Below are 22063 nucleotides of genomic sequence, written 5' to 3' on the forward strand. Positions count from 1 at the left end.
GTATTCTATACTATTCTATTTTTATTTGTTTTCCTGTGTAAAAAAAAAAAAAAAAAACTTGCTTTGTGCAGACTACTGTGCAATGAACTGAGACTTATTACGGCGCTTGTACACTGTTGTCATCGCTTTGGGTAAAAGCGTTTTCTTTTTTTTTCTTCTTTTTTTTATAATTTTATTTGTAGCAGTTTTTTATACAACACAAAACATATCCAAATCTCAAAAATGTTTACAGAAAGATTGTTATACATAAAATAAAACTACACAAACAGCACCCCCCCACACACACACACACACCAGACAGAGAGAATAAAAAAAAATTACACTTTGAATCACTAAATCAAAATTGAAAAAAAAAAAATCATCATAATAAAATAAAATATAAATTGACAATGGAAGGGTAAAAGCGTTTTCTAAACGATTAGATGTAATTGTAAATCTATCCTTCTGTCTGTGCAGTTGACTAATCGTCGGCAGATGGCGCTACGGGGCCGCGCATGTGAGTCGTGGCCGCGCTCTGCTCTCATCTCCTCCTCCTCCTCCAGGTGTGGGGGGTGAGCTTGACATGTTTCGAATAGAAAGCGAGCGTCTCGTTTCCAGCTGAGCGCGTACTCTCTCCCGGCGCGTGTGCGTGCGTGTGTATGTTGTTATTATTATCGCGCTCTCCGCCGCGCGCAGAATGGCTAGATTCACCCAGACTGAAGCGAGGAGGCAGCAGCAGCAGCAGCATCCTCAGCATCCTCATCCTCAGCCTGCCCACGCCAGCCTGCTCCTCACCGGACCGGGGGCGGTACCGAGCCAGGCAGCGGCACCACTGCTCCTGTTCCCGCACCCGCACCAGCCCCAGTACGCGCACATCACCTTCCCCAAGCCCATGAACGGCTCAGAGCCCATCTCCATCCACCCCGACAACGGCACCATGAAAGACCAGGATGCCATCAAGCTCTTTATAGGACAGATCCCGCGCAACCTGGAGGAGAAGGACCTGAAGCCTCTTTTCGAACAGTTTGGAAAGATCCACGAACTGACTGTCCTCAAGGACCGCTACACCGGCATGCACAAAGGTAATGATGCTTTTGAATAGGCTACGTGTTGAGGGCTTCGGCCACACGGATAACCTTTTTTTATGCTTTATAGGGAAATATGTGTTTCCTCCTCCTAATTGTTGTACGCTGCTTACTTGTAAACTGTAAATGTTCTTCTGTTGCGCATATTTATTATTTACGCGCAGAGCGCATTCTCTACGATTGCAAATGATTGACATCTGACAGCGTGCGTTAATAGAATTCAAACCTTTTTTTAAAACTAACAGACTATTTTTCATCCAGTGCACTGATGCATTGTGATTTCGTATTTGCCCACCCATGTGTGATAGAAAACATATGCGTTCGCAGTTGCATGCACATTTGTTATTTACACGCTGTGTGTTTACATTTTAACTCGTTGTTCTTTCTTATGCACAGTCGAATTGCAACTGCTGTTAGATGTTATTCTATTCGAATCTAAAGCTCACTTTCAAATTCAAAGAAAATCCCATTTTCAAAGAAAATTGTACATTTATTCATCACGCACACATCTTCCAAGTCACATTTTCCTCCCTCACAGTATTAGTACAATTGCAACTGATTTTCATCAAAGCATGCTGTCAGATGTCATTCAAACCTCTCTCTGCCACTCTTTTTAGAGTAACATGCTATTTCTCATGATGCGTTGTGTTTTTGTGCTGGTTCACCCTGCCCAGCATATGCAATAGTAAAACATGGTTGTTTACTTAAAATGCATTGAAGCATTGAATTTGTTCTTTTGCAAGTCCGCTCATTCCTTATGCACGTCAGATTGACTGGGACTGATTTCCATCAATGCATGCTGTCAGATCAGATGTCATTCAGACTCCTCTTGTCTTGACAGATTTCTCTTTTAGAGTATGGTGTTTTTCTGCTTGTGTTCACCCTGTGTACTGTGTCATGACAATAAAAAGGATGCTGGATGCACTGTGGTCACTCCCACTTGTGTATCATCTCATATTTTTGTGTGTGCTTGCAGAAGTAGGGCAGTCCCTCTTTGCGCGCAGATCATGCATACTAAGAGCTCCCAGCGTGCCATGTGAAATGAAACATTCGGTGTGATGTTTCTCGTTCACGGCAAAACGTGAACCTCGCATTGCACGTTAATTTATGCCTTCAAAGAAAACCCGCAAATGTTCTATGCTCCTTTGTTTGGCATTTGAGCATGCATGCATTATTTTTTCCCATATTCCCAAACAAAGTCTCATCCAAATTAATGCGGCAAGAGGAATTAGGGCATGATGCTAAGTAGGTGGTTTGTCATGTAATGGTTGTTTTAAAGGTGCATTCTTAAAAATAAAGGTGAACCTTTCAGTGAACAGTTCTAATAACAGTTTTTCCTTTAGTGTGAAGAACATTTTAATGATCTAAAGAACCCCCTTTTCACTATAAAGAACCTTTAGTGATTTCATGGATGTTTCTTCATAGAACCATCAATGGCAATAAAGCATCTTTATATTTAAAGGGCACTTGGCAACTAGTTCACCTTAATGAAATCGTTTAGAAATCATTTGGATGGTTTAATAACCTGTTCTGGAGAGAATGATGACGTTCCTTGCTCATCCCAGCATTCCCAGGTGGAAAACAAACCTTGCAATATCGCGACTAAAATCCCGTTAAGTTGGAAACAGAAGTCTCGTGAGAAGCGAGAACGAGCGAGAATCACGAACTGCTTTATGACATAATTCTCTGATGTATGATGTATTACCCACTCGGGAGACATAGCTCCACACGATCAGCGCAGTCTCACCCCAAAAAGTCATATAACTGACGTTTTGGGACGTCATTTGACCATACGTCAACATCCGCCTTTTTAGGGCCCCCTTAAACGTCGGTAGATGAGGTTATGGGATCCTAACTCTTCCCCAGACCTAAACCTAACCCTAAACCTAACCCGTCACCTAACTGACATTAAAGGTAAAGCGTCAGTTGTATGACGGCCCGGGATCGCCATCTAGCGACGTTTAAGGGGGCCCTAAAAAGGCGAATATTGACGTATGGTCAAAAGACGTCCCAAAAAGTCAGTTATATAACTTTTTGGGATGAGAATGTGTTGACACGATAGAGTTGGCCGGCTCCGATAATACCAAATGCACATGAGCAGCGATAGAAAGCGGGAGGAGTCGCAAGTGAGTTTTTTTTTTTTTTATGACAGTGTTGTGAAAATATACGTCGATGAAAAAACATGCGACAACAAAAGTGAAAATCAGCCAAGAAATGACTAGAGTTGCCAAGTTTAAGAGTGTAAGCCAGAAGATAAAGAATTCAATTGTTCGGAGGTCTATGTTATACTCAGTCAAAGCACCAAATTGCAAATAGTCAAATCTAGGGACAAAAGAGTCAATGGTTTCCTTACAGTAAGAGTAAAGAGCTATAAAATAAATGTGGCGAGCAAATCAGATGAAAGGTTTGAGTTCATATTGAAGTCTCTGGCATTTTTGAGATATCTTCTGAAATTCTAGAAGAGGCACATCTGAGATTTTTGGGGTGTTTTTTCAGGATAAAATGTCTAATTTTGCATTTAACATCACTGTCTTGGAAAAACAAATGAAATATTAAAGAGATGTCATTTTTTTTTAATGTAGGGATCGATACTGAATATTATGGAAGCTTGTTTTTACCACTGAATAAAAATTAAAAAGGGTATAATTGCGAGTTTTATCGCACAGATCTGACTTTTTTCTCGCAATTGCAAGTTTACATCTCGTGAGTTGTGAGATTGTGAGTTATTGTATAATTGTGAGTTTATATCCTGCAATTTATAACTCGCAAATGCAAGTTTTTATCTCGCAATTTCGAGAGAAAGTCAGAATTGTGAAATAAAAAGTCCCAATTAGCCTATCTTTTAAAGTTTTTTTCCCCCCATGCGGAAACAAGCTTCCATAGAATATATGAAGAGTTCAGATGCAAAAGCCTCTAAGTGCCATTTGAAATTTTCTTCTATCCACAAGTTTCCTACGCCCCATGAGGCCTTGCGTCAAAAGTGGGCGCGACTTCCGGTTGGAAGTAAACAAAGCGCGACTTGACTTGACAACTTGACTCGTTCATTCAACAGTTGACAGTCATTCAAGTTATAGCGATCCAAACTAGCTAACGATGTGGGAACACAACCTCAACGAAATTCAAAAGGGTGAAATAACACTACCTTTACCCTCCGCAGTCGTTGATTGGGAGTATTATAATAACATTATTAATTATCAATACTCATCAAGGCATCGTGACAGACAGTTGTGCGAGCTGACAAACAATTCAAATAAAAAAATACACACTTAGTCATTGTGCTTTGGAGTTTATTCAAAATTATAAATGAATGTGCTACTTGAATACATTACTGGCACATTTGGTATTCTGTCAACACAGGCTTTGATCCTGAGTTTAGGTGTAACATCAGTAGCGAACAGCCAATCACATGCTGATAGAGTTTATAAAATATAAAGAATTTAAAAAAAAATGTACACAGGAAGATTCGTCGTCTTTTGGGAGGTGATGGAAACTAACGTTACAGTCGTTGGCAGGATCAGAGACGGGCTCTGGCATGATCACTCGTTTTCAGCTTATATTCAAAACAATCACGTTTAAGCCACTGAATTAGTTTAGTCCAGTTATACATACAACCGCGAACAGCACATATTGTCCCTGAGCTCCGTAACGACATCTCTCATAAAGATTTGCATCTTTAAATAGTAAAATAATTCTCCGAAAAACAGCTAGCCTCTTCGCTAACTAACACACAAAATACCATTGGAATGCTACTTCCGCCGCGTCACCGGAAGTTTCACCCACTTTATTTTTTACTGGAGCGCCCCTCGGAAACTTGTGGATAAATGATCGTTTTTATCAAGTTTGCATATTTAAGTTCAGTAATTTCACTTAAATGACAATTAATAGGTCTTCATTGCCATTTAAGGGAAATCACTGAACTTAAATATACAAGCTTGATAAAAATGATCATTCTAGAAGAAAATTTCAAATGGCACTTAGAGGCTTTTGCATCTGAACTCTTCATATATTGTATTATATGTAAAATATATATTCCTGTACTTTTTGTAATGCTTAGAATAGTGTTAGTAATAGTACTGAAAATATTCCTCGATCTCTCTAGTTTTACGCAGGTCATCTCACTTGACTGAAGCTCCAATTTGATTTGAGAGCAGTGCTAGAGGGATATAATTCATGTCATGTGCATTTTAAACAGATTTTTCCCAGGTTTTCTGTGATTATTTCATTTTATTAGTGAAAGAAAACTTAGTCTTCTAATTCATTAAAAGCCTCATATTAATTGAACTTGAAAACCCATTTAAAGCAACATACTCCTCTGTGAGTATCCGCGCCCCCTCCCTTCTTCTGCTCGAAATATTCCCTCTTTCTGTCACGCTCAGAGGCACACACATGCTCACACACACTCACACACACACCGCACAAATGAATAATGGTTTATGCCCATAGGAGGGTGCGAGAGGGAGGATGAATCAGCGTAGGAGGCCTGTCACACACACACACACACACACTCTCTCTCTGTTGTCTGCTGTCTCAGTGGGACGTTATTAGTACAGTGGTGTTAGATTATCATTTACATTGACATTAAATTACTGCTATGAAATGTGGTTTATGAGTGTGCAAGACAATAGGCTGAGGGTGAAATCAATGGAAAACAGCGTTAGACGCACATTTCAATTACTCTTTTTCACAACACTTTTGAAAACATAGCCTAAGTTAGCTTCACTGGCCTTAACTGGTTTATGCTTGTTTACCAGGTATCCACCCCGAATAGCTGACAAGTGCCTGAAAACCAGCAAAACAGACCATACTAGTCAGCTTGTGTAGAAAGCTACCGTCTTTAGGCTGGTTTTGAAGCTGCGACAGATATTTTCTTTCATGTTGTGGCATATGAGTTTAACGGATTATCAAAATGAAAAAAAAAAAGCGAACTTGCAGGGGTTTTTATTATGCTTTTTAGAATATCACCTTTCATGCAGTGCGTAATATAGCTGTTTGTGAATGTTAAAGGTCTGACAAAGTTTTAAACATAAAAGTGCATGACAAATAAAGTTATTGTCTCTTAAAATAACCAATTGATTATTAACTGCTTAAACGAGTTGTTAGTAATTCCAGTCTCTCTTCCTGCACGAATCTGCACACTGAGCCATATGACCAATCAGAGCAGGGTAAAAACCAATCACAACAGACTGGGCTATCTGACCAATCAGAGCAGGGTAACCAATCGCAATAGACTGGGCTATCTGACCAATCAGAGCAGGGTAACCAATCTCAACAGACTGGCCATCTGACCAATCAGAGCAGGGTAAACCAATCACAACAGACTGGGCCACATGACCAATCAGAGCAGGGTTAACCAATCACAACAGACTGGGCTATCTGACCAATCAGAGCAGGGTTGACCAATCTCAACAGACTGGGCCATCTGACCAATCAGAGCAGGGTAAACCAATCACAACAGACTGGGCCATCTGACCAATCAGAGCAGGGTAAACCAATCACAACAGACTGGGCCACATGACCAATCAGAGCAGGGTTAACCAATCACAACAGACTGGGCTATCTGACCAATCAGAGCAGGGTTAACCAATCTCAACAGACTGGCCATCTGACCAATCAGAGCAGGGTAAACCAATCACAACAGACTGGGCCATCTGACCAATCAGAGCAGGGTAAACCAATCACAACAGACTGGGCCATCTGACCAATCAGAGCAGGGTAAACCAATCACAACAGACTGGGCCATCTGACCAATCAGAGCAGGGTAAACCAATCTCAACAGACTGGGCCATCTGACCAATCAGAGCAGGGTAAACCAATCTCAACAGACTGGGCCATATGACCAATCAGAGCAGGGTAAACCAATCACAACAGACTGGCCATCTGACCAATCAGAGCAGGGTTAACCAATCACTACAGATTGGGCCATCTAACCAATCAGAGCAGGGTAAACCAATCACAACAGACTGGGCCATCTGACCAATCAGAGCAGGGTAAACCAATCACAACAGACTGGGCCATCTGACCAATCAGAGCAGGGTAAACCAATCTCAACAGACTGGGCCATCTGACCAATCAGAGCAGGGTAAACCAATCTCAACAGACTGGACCATCTGACCAATCAGAGCAGAGTAAACCAATCACAACAGACTGGGCCATCTGACCAATCAGAGCAGGGTAAACCAATCACAACAGACTGGGCCATCTGACCAATCAGAGCAGGGTAAACCAATCACAACAGACTGGGCCATCTAACCAATCAGAGCAGGGTAAACAATCACAACAGACTGGGCCATCTGACCAATCAGAGCAGGGTAAACCAATCACAACAGACTGGGCCATCCATCTGACCAATCAGAGCAGGGTAAACCAATCACAACAGACTGGGCCATCTAACCAATCAGAGCAGGGTAAACCAATCACAACAGACTGGGCCATCTAACCAATCAGAGCAGGGTAAACCAATCACAACAGACTGGGCCATCTAACCAATCAGAGCAGGGTAAACCAATCACAACAGACTGGGCCATCTAACCAATCAGAGCAGAGTAGACCAATCACAACAGACTGGGTCATCTAACCAATCAGAGCAGGGTAAACCAATCACAACAGACTGGGCCATCTGACCAATCAGAGCAGGGTAAACCAATCACAACAGACTGGGCCATCTAACCAATCAGAGCAGGGTAAACCAATCACAACAGACTGGGCCATCTGACCAATCAGAGCAAAGTAGGCTTTCAAAAAAGTGGGGTTTAGAGAGAGCGAATCTTCGAAAAAAAATAATTTTCAGACTCTTCGAGAAAGGATGTGCAATTTTTTTGCAATGTAATTTATGAGAAAATTAAAGTTTTTTTTTTTAAATTATTGTAAGAGACTCCAAAACAAGATTAGAAACTTTTAAAACGGTGTAACAAGGGCACTGTCCGTCGCTTCACTGTCGCTTCGAGTTATCATCGGCACGATGCAATTGCTGTTACAAATAGTGCGTTTTACTTTCCATGATGCTTTAAATTGTTAGGCATGATTGTTCTGCCATCTAAGATATCAAATTTAAAGGCAGCCTCACATGCACTCTTCAATGCTATGACACAATCCAAGATGGCAGACAATAAAAATAGTCCAGTGTATTTAAAAAGAGACCGTTTTCCCCAATGTTTGCTTGTTCTATGTATTTTTACACTCAGCAGCTCAGCAGCACGATCACAGTGAACTCAATGGGCTCTATGCACGGCGGTATTTCCGTTGAAGCATTAGGGATGCTCGATAACTTCCGCCGATCGTAGAGTCCAATGCAATACCGAGAATTTATATTGAATTTTATACTGCATGGTTATACTAAAGAAACGTTAGTCACAAAAACAGATAAAACAGACACCCCTGGTTGTGTTTATGCTTCTTTTTAAAATTATATTAAATAAATATAACTATATATAAAATTACATCTAAACGTGTACGTTTCATTTCAAAGACTGGAGGACAGTAAATTTTGAAGACTCTGCCATAATCCCGCTTTCCTCGGTTTCCCTCCGCTTTAATCTCAACAACCGGAAATGGACGAGCATCCTTACGTGCCCATTGAAATCAGCTAGTTTTCAGAAGAGAGTGGATATGTATTTGTGTGGGTGCATCATGGGTTATAGACAAACCGCCTCAGCGGCAAGCATTAATCATCACCCGCAGCATGTTTACAGGAATCCTTTGACCTGCGCTCACATGCACACGGTTAATCAAGCTTGTCAATAAATGGCTGGATTGTGCCGTCCGAGTTGGTGCGCAAACGCTTGTTATTCAAACTAACGTCCGCACTCAATGCAAGGTGAAACATTGAGGTAATAACTGTCTAGCATGATGTCAGATTGGATGTTATAGGGATATTAGGGCTAATGGTAAGTCGAGATTCGAGCTCTCTCTATCTGCATGTGTTTAATAATTTTACAATGTTTCATTTCATCTTCAAAATCTGAAGTACATCGTTAAAAACGATGTTTATTCAGTGGCTGATTGGTTCAATATCGAACCCATCAAGAACCGTTTGTAGCTGTATAGGGTTCTTGAGTTGCTATATGGTTAAAAAAGTTCTTGATTTCAGATCGTTAAAGGTTTTGGGGCTGCATGTTTTAAAGCTCCAGTAGAGGGTTTTCTAAAGATAAAAGGTTTGTAGAGAATACAGTCTTTATCCTTAATTTTTAAGAGTAATCTTTTCTCTCTTATTATGGTAACCTTACATGTTGAGCTCTTTCAGGCAGAGGTTAAGGTCTTTTTTAGTGCTTGTGAGCATTCGGTTTTTTGGTGACACTTTATTTTACGACCACAAAACAACTGCGTAAGTAAACCGAAATTACAGTGTACGTTTCTGTAATTAGCTATAATGTACTTCAGTGTAGGTATAAAGGAACAATATGTTAAGTTTTGGGTAATCAAGGGGTAACAAGCAGATATACAAGCGAATTTTTTATAATGTATGTAATTATTTTAAAGCCTACCTATTCAGTTAATATATTCCAGGCAAAAATTGTACGTCTGTTGTATATAAAAGTCATCATCACATTTTTGGCAGAAAATGTGCTTGTGCAATTTTACATTTAATTTTGGCATCTGTGGGTTGACTTAACATTAAGTAATCTTGTAAGAAAAGACAATAAATTAGGGCTGTGCAAAAATTAATTGCGATTAATCGCATCCAAAATAAAAGTCTGTGTTTACATAATATATTTGTGTGTGCTGTATATAATTATTTTGTGTATATAAATACCTATGCATGCATGTATATATTTAAGAATTATTTGCGCTTAAATTCTGTATATATAAATAAATACATAATCTATATTATGTAAATATAAATATTTTATATATGAATAACACCTTTTCTGAAATATATACATGCATGTGTGTGTATTTATATATACAAAACAATATACAGCACACACAAATATATTATGTAAACACAGACCTTTATTTTGGATGCGATTAATCGCAATTAATTTTTGCACAGCCCTGCAATAAATTCATTTTTTTTTATCATACTGTGTTTACATACAGCTATATTAAATTTTCAACCCACAGATGTCAAAATTACCCTGTAAAATTGCACAAGAACATATTTTGCCAGAAATGTGATGACAATTTTATATAAATTTTATATTAATAGGTAGGCTTTCAAATAATTACATTACAAATAATTTGCTTGTATATCTGCTTGTTACCCCTTTATTACCCAAAACTTACACGGAAGTACACTATAATTATAGAAACGCACCTCTTAATTTCGGTTTACTTACGCAGTGTCGTAAAATAAAGTGTTATCGTTTTTCTTCATGGATGAGGATTCAGATTAATGTGACAGTCAATGTATTGATGCTTTCTCATGATCTTCACATGAAAATCACAGATAGTGCATTGAGTAAATTGCATTGAATATTTAATGTGTACAGAATGATAATTGCTATATAATATGATGATTGTGCATTTGAAATTATCATAAAGTTGTATCCAGATATGCACACAGTTCATCTTTTATCTTGTTTTGATGACACGATGACACATCATGCAAATTGTCTGGCAATAATCGGCTGAGCTTCAAAGTCAAAGTCAAACTTTTTTAGCAATAGATCAGAAATATCAGGTGATGTTTATCCGTTTTCACAAAACAGAAGTTAGAAATCTTTCGGCAACCAATGCTAATTGAAAAAGCATGACTTTCTAGTAAATGTATGCACAGTATGTTTGTTAAATCGCAGCGTAGAAAGGCCCTTAAGGCAGAAATCGACTGATGATTACACTTTTGGACAGACAAGCTACATATACTGTAAAGATAAAGCCATATAATGTAATGGCTATTTAATGTAAGGGTAATGGAGGGTTAGAAAGTCAAACATAATTGCATTTCATTGCCTTTTTAACGTGTGTGTAAAAACTGTAGGTGTTTTATGATCTCTGTGTGTGGACAGTCCATTATGCTTCAGATGAGTAATGAGATGCAGTTGTTAATGTGTTGAATGATATACGGTAAAAATTGTGCATTCTGCATGATTCTTCAGATCACTTCATTGCCAATTAGATATGTGGATTACGATGGGCTGTTGATAAAACGTATATGTTTTGCATGGACACAAACCAGAATACAATCTCTAAAACACTCAACTAAATTTATTCCAGCCCTAAAGCTGTTTTACGCCCAAGTCGTTCGGATGTAATGAAGTACAGCTGAGTTAAAACACACATGAATAATTGCCAATAGAGTAGTTTAATTCAGAAATAACCTCTGTGGCTGTATTTAACGCCGTCCAAAATCTCTTTGGCATCCTGCGCTTTGTGTTTGCTGGGGCCGAGATTTATTTGAGGGGGGAGTGAAATTACTACAACGGAGAGATTTTAATATAATTTATAGACTATAATCCAGCGCGGCCTGCTTTTGGAGCGTTTGGGGGCAAACAGAGGAGATAAAGTTTTTATGGGGCTACAAAAACCTCTCTCTTACTCTCTATCTCCCTATCATTTTCTTTCCTTCTTTCTCCCTTCCCACCAGCCTGTGATGAAATGTTATCAAAAGGGGGATTTTAATGGAAAATGATAAGGAGATAGCTATCATTTTCTGCTCCCAGAACGTATTGATCCGAGCTTGATACAACACAGATACCACATGCACAGAATAACACTGCCTGAATCCAATTTTCTTTCTCTATCTCAAATTAGCCAGCGTGTAATTCTCTGGTGTATAAAGCCAAACGCTGTGTTCTTTGTGAAAGCGCCGTCCCGAATGTACCGAATCACAGCTTTGTTTGCTTGTTTTACATCACCATTAACACTTTACATTAACATTAAATGCCATTTGCTATCTTAGTAACACGACATTTCCGTCTGAAACTTGTAATGGTTCAATGAGAGCCTTTGAAAACATTAAAGAGGTCATGAACTGGCCTTTTAAATTTTATTATATTGTTGTCTAAAGTCAACTTATGACGTTCACTTGGTTTTTGCATTCAAAAATCTACACTCTCAGAAAAAAAAGGTACAAAAGCTGTCACTGGGGCTGTACCTTTTCAAAAAAAGGTACACTTTAGTACCCAAAGGCTGCATATCGGTACCTTAGTGGTACATATTAACACCTAAAATGTACATATTAACACCTAAAATGTACATTAGCACCTGAAATGGACATATTAACACCTAAAACGGACATAGTAGTACCTAAATGTACATATTAACTCCTAAAATGGACATACTAACACCTAAAATTGACATATTAGGACCTGAAATGGACATATTAGAACCTGAAATGTACATTTTAACACCTAAAACGGACATAGTAGTACCTAAATGTACATATTAACACCTAAAATGGACATACTAACACCTAAAATTGACATATTAGGACCTGAAATGGACATATTAGCACCTAAAATGTACTTATTAGCACCTAAAATGTACATGAAAAGTTCAGATGCAAAAGCCTCTAAATGCCATTTGAAATTTTCTTCTAGAATGATCATTTTTATCAAGCTTGTATATTTAAGTTCAGTGATTTCACTTAAATGGCAATGATAATTACCTATTAATTGTTATTTAAGTGAAATTACTGAACTTAAATATACAAGTTTGATAAAAATCATCATTAAAGAAGACAATTTCAAATGGCATTTAGAGGCTTTTGCATCTGAACTCTTCACATATTAACACTTAAAATGCACATATTAGCACCTAAAATGGATAAAAGTGTACCTTTTGAAAAGGTACAGCCCCAGTGACAGCTTTTGTACCTTTTTTTCTGAGAGTGTATAAGAAAATAGGCTATTTTCTACCCTAGTTTTAGCCTAGCTCAAAAACACTGGGTTTTTATGGGCGTCTCACACTGAAGACTTGGAAGTAAACGCCCACTGCTGTGAGTGGATAATAGTTTTGCATATTATAATGAGTTTCAACTCACCTGTCGATGCACTTGGGGGAAATTGCTTCCAAAACGTCCAATGTTGTAAAATGGCTCATGCAGCGACTGTCTTCCTCCACAACCAGGCGCTGCACAATATTTTGTATTGCTCGGTATAGCTCGATCCGGTTTGTCATCACAAGGTAGGGATCTATGTTATTTAGCTATGCGTGTAATGCACGAATCGGTGGGCGGGGCTAAACCGGCCGTGTTGAAGTAGGCGTCGATCTTCTTCTGCGGGGGTGGTGTTTTATCCTCTTTGACGTCATAGTTCACCTCTTTGAAAAACGAGTCGTTTGCTGAGGCTGGTGTCAAAAAAAGCTTTTATTGGACTAACAAGGACGTTTTCAGTTCTGAAACTCTTATAGTTTCTGATATTCTTATAATATGATGACCTCTTAGATGTCAAAAGCTCAAGGAAAACTTTTCTCAGTTCTTCACCCCTTTAAACAATGTGGCAGAAATTTCACTGATGTAATCCATTACATGCTATAGAGCAAATTATTGCATTATTATGTTTTCTTTGGAATTACATTGATATAATGAACGTTTTGGCATTGGTAAAAGTTGTCAAGTGTTATTTAGATTATTGAATACTTTGCAATACTCTTCATTTGTTGACTTTATAGATACTTCTACTAAACCATTTGGTTTTGTGGCACTGTTCTTTTTACCCAAATATTTTTGTTCAAGAAACACACATATATCTGTTTTACCACCAAAACATTGTATTGTGTTTAATTAACTTAACCTGTATAATTTTCCACTATACTCAATTATCAAGCGATTTTTAATTTCGCGATTCAAAAAAATCCGGATGTGACGATTTCCAACATATTGGATGAGGATGGTTTGTGAAGAAGGTGGCAAAGTGGCCTTATATTTTCTCCATGGCCTCGGAAAAAAAAAATATAAAGTTAATCTAAAGGCAAAGTTTTTCATTTCTGTTAGTACTTTGGAAAGTCTTTTCTGGAATGCTTTAAATATATTGCAATGAAAAAAAAAATATATTGTTCAAATTAGCTTAAGCAACACAATTGCTATACATTTTGTCCAAACTTAATTTGATTGTGTTCAATCTGCTTAAATGTGTCAAATTAAAGTTTACCTAATACGTTTGTGTTGGCTTGCATGAATGATTTGTGTTGCATTAAAGGAGTAGTTCACTTTAAAAAAAAAAAACTTTGCTGATAATTTACTCACCCCCATATCATCCAAGATATCCATGTCTTTCTTTCTTCAGTCGAAAAGAAATTAAGGTTTTTGATGAAAACGTTCCAGGATTTTCTCCATATAATGGACTTCAATGGGAACCAAACGGTTCAAGGCCCAAATGAGAGTTTCAGTGCAGCTTCAAAGGGCTTTAGACGATGAATAAGGGTCATATCAAGCGAAACGATCGCTCATTTCAAAAATAAATAAAGAGGTTCAAGTTTTATAAGCTCAAATGGTCGCCTTGCTCTGTTCTGCGTTGAGCGTTCGTGACTCTCCTGTTCATCAAAATAAACAAATCTTTTTTCGAGTCATGACTCTAAGGGTCATAGATAAGACACAAGGAGCTTACATAGATTCAGAATAATTTTATTGTGTGGAACCACTGTCCATAATTTTATTAAGTTAGTTTAAAGAGTAATTATTTTTAGTGTAGTTAATCTCAATATTTAGTAATGCATTATTTAAATCACAACATTTTTTATCTATTCTGTTAATATTATTTATTGGACCTGAGCTATCGTTATTAATAAACATTAACAAAGATGACTAAATACTGCAACAAATGTATTGCTCATTAATTAGTTTATGCTTTAAAATGGGATCTTAAAGTGTTACCGCTTCCTGTTTCAACAGGTAATGCTGTCAGTGCAGGGATGGAAAGTGTGCATGACATGTGAAAATAATTTATAGTGTCTTTTAAAACTAGCTGTATAACCTTCCTAATTTGTTCTGGCATGAGTGAGCTGCTAATGAGATTCTGTTAGTTTATATGATGTTTGTTTGTTTGTTTGCTGTCTTCATGCAGTGCCAGTGTTCATGTATTAGCATGATATTCTTTTTGAATGGAGAGCGGACACATGAGAGCTGTTACAGTGTGTGTGTGTGTGATTAGTTCTACATGAGGTGGTCTGCTCTCTCCGGACACGTGGCTTCGCTCGGAGGGTTGGTTTGGGTCCATCTGAATGTGACTGGTTTAATTAAGGTTTACAGCTTACGCTATAGGCTACTGCTCCTGTAACTGAAATCATTACAAACCAATTCTACTGGAGCTGGACGGGAACGCGAAAAGGCTGGGCCGCTCCAGATCACGAACTGCTTTATTATTCCTTTCCATTCCTTTCTCTGATCTCCGAGAGCCGACTCCAAGGGGCAGTGCAATAGTTTTAATTTACAATATAATGAATTTATTCATGTCTTAATGTTCGGGAAAGGCTGAATGGGAATGTGAAGAATTGTAAAAGAGGCTGAATAGAAAAGTATGAGTCTCTTAACATCGGTTTAATTAATTTTGAGCTTTTTAACATTATTTTTTGCACTTTTTGATTAGCACAAAGCTAACTTACAAGGCTGAGTACTGATTTTTTTAGGGTTTAATATTGAAAATCTCCCTTTTAAGTTGATTGATAGGCAAAATATTTGAACTTTGAACTAGATCGTGTAGAAAGTAAACTTTCCCAACACTGCCACCTAGCCCGGTTAACGTCAGAACGCGTATCATTGCAGTGGTGGAGGAAGTACTGAATCTCATTACTTAAGTAAAAGTACAAATATCCAGATAAATATACTTTAGTAAAAGTAGAAGTAACACAATGACAACCATACTTAGGTAAAAAGTACCAGATTTTAAATGTACTTTAAGTATTAAAAGTAAAAGTACTTGCATAACAATTTGTTCTCTTAATGTCTATTTTCTAATGATTAATAAAACATTTAATTATAACTCATTCAACCTAATACTCCTATAATTATGTTCAATAGTGATGGAAAAAAAATTGTTGTCACCATTTCTGAAACAAGCTTGCAATTAGGCAATATGGCTACACATCATGCTTATCCTTACTATATGTTAATAACTATGTTTGGCAGTAAACGCGATTAATTTATGGTGTTATTCTGAACCTCTTGGCTTGCCATAATCCTAACCAAACGTATATTACACAAAGTGCGTTTCCTACATAGATATCTATATAAAAGCTAGATCTGTCACGGCGGAGTATTTATCGTCATCACCGGCGGCCATCTTGTCACAGACAGGCTTTCTGGCGGGCTCTGTGGTATCTGATGTAAGAAATACTTTTATCTCGTTGAAATCTTGACGGATTTACAAACGGTTTGGTTTCTTACAAACGTTATTAACGTGGCTATAATTCTGGATGATTATTTATTTATACACTTATTATTCATGCAGTATCATAGCTACATCTCTGCCGTTTATAACAAACCAGACCGTTTGAAAATCGGTAAAAAATTGAGCAAGTTACGGTGATTTAAATAGTACATGCACCATCAAAACAATGTTACCAGTGAGCGAGCTGCCTGTGACAAGATGGCCGCCAGGTGCTGACGTCGACCTCCATTGGCCAGCAGCGCGGACGACACATCTAACCTTTATATTCATATCTATGGTTTCCTATGCACGTAAAAACAAATTTTCACGTATAAATTGCACGATAAACACTGTGTGCGAGACGCATTTAGTGTGACCGGGTTGATATACTGTATCTATGGCAACCAAACGTCACTGGTGAGACAAACGTGCAACGAACGGACGGTCAGATTACGTGTTGGCAGGGGAAAAACTGATCTGAAAATGTAATGAAAATGTAACAGAAGTTGTAGAAATGTAGTGGAGTAGAAAGTAGAATAATTGCTGCAAAATGTAACGAAGTAAAAGTAAAAAGTAGGCACTATTTATTTTACTTAAGTAAAGTAAAGATACGTGAAAAATGTACTTAAGTAAAGTAACGAAGTATTGGTACTTGCATTCCACCACTGTCTCCTTGAGATTGAGACGTGGTCTGGGAACCACATGTTCATTTTCTCGTATCTGAGGCGTGGTTTACGAATGCCCAGAGCTGTATATTGGGTGCTACGAATGTCTATCAAATCCGCCTGTACGTAGCTCATAGCCAATCGGTTCAATTACAATGGCAAAAGTTTGAGCAAAGCATGAAAACTGTTCTGTATTTGCTGCACAGACGAGCGCACAACACTAATTGGAGTCCCAGACTCAGATGAGACAAAAGAACAGTGGATTAATTTTATTTTCAATAGAAATCCCCCTGAAACAGATGAATAAATGTATTCTTTCAGAAACGCCCAATTAAATTAAGGGGACACACAAAAAACGGAGCGTTATTGCTCACTCCCAAAAAGGGGCAACTTTGACAAGCTATAATAAATGATCTGCGGTGTTTTGAGTTGAAATTGCATAGACACTTTCTCGGGACACCATGGATTTATATTACATCTTGTGAAAGGGGCATAAAATGTCAACTTTAAATGACGACTTAATACTTTAATGTGTCAAATGAATCAAAACAAATTAATTAATCAAAACTAAATCCATAAAATCATCCCATGATGAGAACCCCAAAAGGTTATAGATATTAAACGCCTGACAAAACCCTAAGAGAGAGAGAGAGAGAGAGAGAATATGAACACAGAATGACTGATGTCTGATCACAGCGATTGACAGGATTCGCTAGTGGATATTTTGGGAGCAGAGACGCTAAGCTGAGGTTACAAGGTCAAAAACACTGTAACCCAGTTCGAAATCTAGTTTATACTTTAAAGGAACACGCCAACTTTTTGGGACTTTAGCTTATTCACCGTATCCCCCAGAGTTAGATAAGTCCATACATACCCTTTTCATCTCCGTGCGTGCTGTAACTCTATCTGACGCACGCACCGCTAGCCTAGCTTAGCACAAAGACTGGAAGTAAATGGCTTCAGCTAGCATACTGCTACTGCTCCCAATATGTGACAAAATAACGCCATCATTTTCCTATTTATATGTTGTGATTTGTATAGTCACAGTGTGAACAAATGACATGGTCATATCTGTATGAGACAGAGCCATCTTTTAACCGTATACATACTGGGAACCATATTCTCAGAAGGCGAAGCACTGCTGCTTGGGCGGAGTGATTAGCGCAAAACTGTGAGCGAACTCTCTGCTCCTCACCACGGGGCTTCTCAGGTGCTGCGAGCTAATCACTCTGCCCAATTAGCGGTGCTTCGCCATCTGAAAATTTGTTATTGGCCCTTATGACAAATTGCTTGTGATGACTTTCATTTGTAAGTCGCTTTGGATAAAAGCAGCTGCTAAATGAATAAACGTAATAGATTGTGAATTCTAAGTCAAACATCACCCATAGGTGGCTCAAGTCAAAAGGAGTAATATTCTGATCGCTAATAAAGACAAGCAATAGTAATCATGATCACTCTCAGAAAAAAAAAGGTACAAAAGCTGTCACTGGGGCTGTACCTTTTCAAAAGTACCTAAAGGGTGCATATTGGCACCTTAATGGTACATATTAGCAGCACCAAAAATGCACATAATAGCACCTAAATGTACATATTAGCACCAAAAATATACATATTAGCACTTAAATGTCCATATTAACACCTAAAATGTACATAATAGCACCTATAATGTACATATTAGCTCCTAAAATACATATTAGTACCTAAATGTCCATATTAGCACCTAAAATGTCCATATTAGCATCTAAATGTACATATTAGCACCTAAAATGTACATATTAGCACCTAAATGTCCATATTAGCACCTAAAATGCACATATTAGCACCAAAAATGCACATAATAGCACCTAAATGTACATATTAGCACCAAAAATATACATATTAGCACTTAAATGTCCATATTAACACCTAAAATCAGTCCCTCCAGGATTTCACGATTTTTTTTTTTGTGATTTTTGCGAACAAATTGACTGATTTTGTGGTGGTAATTTCCAAAAATTTGTGAAAAAATGTGCGATTTATATTTAACATTTACCGTACTAGTATTCAGTCCTTCCAGAAAAACGTGGAGTTTTTTTTTTTTGTGATTGTTGAGGGCAAAAATTGATTGATTATGCGGTCCGTTTTCTTTAAAAATGCGATGGAATATGCGGGATATTTATGCAATTTTATGCGATGAAATTGCAGGAATTTGCAAAAATTGAGGGAACTTGTAAAATTGCGGTTTGATAAAAAAGAGAAAAAAAGTGATTCCCCCAACATCCTGTTAATGTAAGAGTCATTTCTTATTACTTCCTTTGATAAGCAAGCATACTACATCATAGAAAGTGCTGGGAATATTTAATTTCTCATCTTGTTTAATTTCAGACTGTAAGAGTGTAAATAAGGTGTGGCCCCTTTAAGAGCTGCGCGCTCCCTGTTAAACTCTCTGCAGTGTTATATGTCCGCCTCAAACACCCCATGTGTGCGGGTAATTTCTGTTTGATGCTACTTCTTTTATCTTATGTTGTTTATTAAGTAACGTTGTGACGGTAGAACGTGTGACAGACAGTTATACGAGTTCGATTTGTGAGATGTCGATCGCCTCCGTGAGTCTGTCTGGCTTCGCGTAATTGCGTCACTTCATAACGTTCCCATGGAAACAGGGGGAAATGGCTGCTCTTGTGTGAAGCAAACGCAACTTTTTTCAACTTTCTGCTACGATACATGTGACTTTTTTTGCAACGAAAATGCGAGGATTATGAAATTATGCAAACCCCGCATATTTTGCACGGAAATCGGCAATTTATGCGGCGAAAGTGCGGCGTATTTGAAAAAATGCGGCCCCTGCATAAATATGCGGACTTTGGCTGATTTTGCATTGAATTCAGCGATCGCATAATCGCGTTTTTCTGGAGGGACTGTAAAATGTACATAATAGCACCTATAATGTACATATTAGCTCCTAAAATGCATATTAGTACCTAAATGTCCATATTAGCACCTAAAATGTCCATATTAGCACCTAAATGTCCATATTAGCACCTAAAATGTCCATATTAGCACCTAAATGTCCATATTAGCAACTAAAATGCACATAATAGCACCTAAATGTCCATATTAGCACCTAAAATGTACATATTAGCACCTACATGTTCATATTAGCACGTAAAATGTATATATTAGCACCTAAAATGTACATACAGTATCAGCACCTAAAATATACATATTAGCACCTAAAATGTACATATTAGCACCTAAATGTCCATATTAGCACCTAAAATGTTCATAATAGCACCTAAAATGGACAAAAGTTTTCCCTTTTGAAAAGTTACAGCCCCAGTGACTGCTTTTGTACCTTTTTTCTTAGAGTGTATAGAAATCCTTAGCAACATGTCAAGAATACACAAAACAGCTTAGCAACGCCCTGGCAACCACCCAGAAAACCCTAGCAAGTTTTGCACAGGCAAACATCACTCATGTTTTCTTCAGAACATGCAAAAATCTAGTTTACAACTGTTTTCCTGTGCAGAGAGCCTTTGTGATAAATGGCAGCTTTGGTGTAAGAGTGTGTGTTCTTTGTGTCAGTGTGTGCAGTTCAGATCTGATTCTCGTCTCATTTCTGCAGGCTGTGCGTTCCTCACGTACTGCGCTCGTGAATCAGCCATCAAAGCCCAGAATGCATTGCATGAACAGAAGACTCTACCAGGGGTAAGTCTCTTTTAATCTTTTTTGATCTAATGTTTTGTTGTTGTTTCATCTATTTTAGGCAGACATGGTCTAACCGTTGAATGCAAATCTGAAACAACTTCTGTGTTCTTCGGATATATTTACAACATGTAAACAATATTATATGTGTACTCCCAAATTAACAGGAATATACACAAATTGGCATGTTCAGGTTATTTTGCACACAACAGAAGTCAATTTCTGAAAAGGAATTGGAATTTGCTTAATAAAGTAACATTTGATTGAAAACTAGTGTCCAATATTTTAGTCTAAGGCTCTTCCCAGCTAACAAAATATGTTGTATGAACATTTCACCTGCGTTTCCATTAAGTTCTCCTGCTAATTTAACATTGAGTGAATGATAGCAGAGAAGATACAGCTGAGATACCAAACTTTTTTCACAACCTCACTGTTGTCTGCAGTTGAGTTTGAGATTTCTCTTTCCCGTGTGTGTGTGTGAATGGAGCTGTTCATTTAGGTGACGTGAGATCCATGGGGAATGTAGTGTGTGTTAATCAGAGGTGAGCTATAGAGTGTGTCTGGCTCTCATGCGAGCACATGTACACATGTTCGGCTGTCACGATCAGACATGTGGCTGCACATTCATTGGCTCCCGTGGGGTCTATCGCTGCCGTGGGCCAGCTGCCGGAAACCACAACGGTGGAAAAGAGCGCCAGTAGATTTATGGAGAGGTCATGAACATTAACCTTTGTTGGCTCGAACACATTAATGCAGAAAAGCATAATATAAATACATGCACTTCCGGATTTATGCACACACACACACACACACACACACACACACACACACACACACAATGAATCTCACGAAACCTGTTAAGAACAAGGTTGCATTTTACCAACCAAAAAATAAATACATATATATATATATATATATATATATATATATATATATATTAGGGCTGTGCAAAAGTTAATTGCGATTAATCGCATCCAAAATAAAAGTCTGTGTTTACATAATATATTTGTGTGTGCTGAATATAATTATTTTGTATATATAAATACCTATGCATGCATGTATATATTTAAGAATTATTTGCGCTTAAATTCTGTATATATTTATAAAAACATAATCTATATTGTATAAATATAAATATTTTATATATGAATAACACATTTTCTTAAATATATACATGCATGTGTGTGTATTTATATATACAAAATAATTATATACAGCACACACAAATATATTATGTAAACACAGACTTTTATTTTGGATGCGATTAATCGCAATTAATTTTTGCACAGCCCTAATATATATATATATATATATATATATATATATATATATATATATATATGTGTGTGTGTATATATATATATATATATATATATAGTGCCAAATTAGCTGATAAACTGGTGGTTAT

The 22063-nt window shown here is 37.6% G+C and overlaps 1 protein-coding gene across 1 annotated transcript in view; it reads left to right on the forward strand.

The window, feature by feature from the left end:
• Positions 1–553: 553 nt before the first annotated feature.
• The window catches only part of LOC120482823 (CUGBP Elav-like family member 5), a 228848-nt gene continuing 207338 nt past the window's right edge, over positions 554–22063 (forward strand). The window contains exons 1-2 of the mRNA XM_039677477.2: positions 554–1061; positions 20576–20658. Coding sequence (XP_039533411.2) covers positions 677–1061; positions 20576–20658 — 468 coding nt within the window. The 5' untranslated portion in view covers positions 554–676. The remainder of the gene's footprint in view (positions 1062–20575; positions 20659–22063) is intronic.

Source organism: Pimephales promelas, chromosome 5 (genome assembly GCF_988280905.1).
Source record: "Pimephales promelas chromosome 5, fPimPro1.hap1.1, whole genome shotgun sequence".
Classification (NCBI taxonomy): domain Eukaryota; kingdom Metazoa; phylum Chordata; class Actinopteri; order Cypriniformes; family Leuciscidae; genus Pimephales; species Pimephales promelas.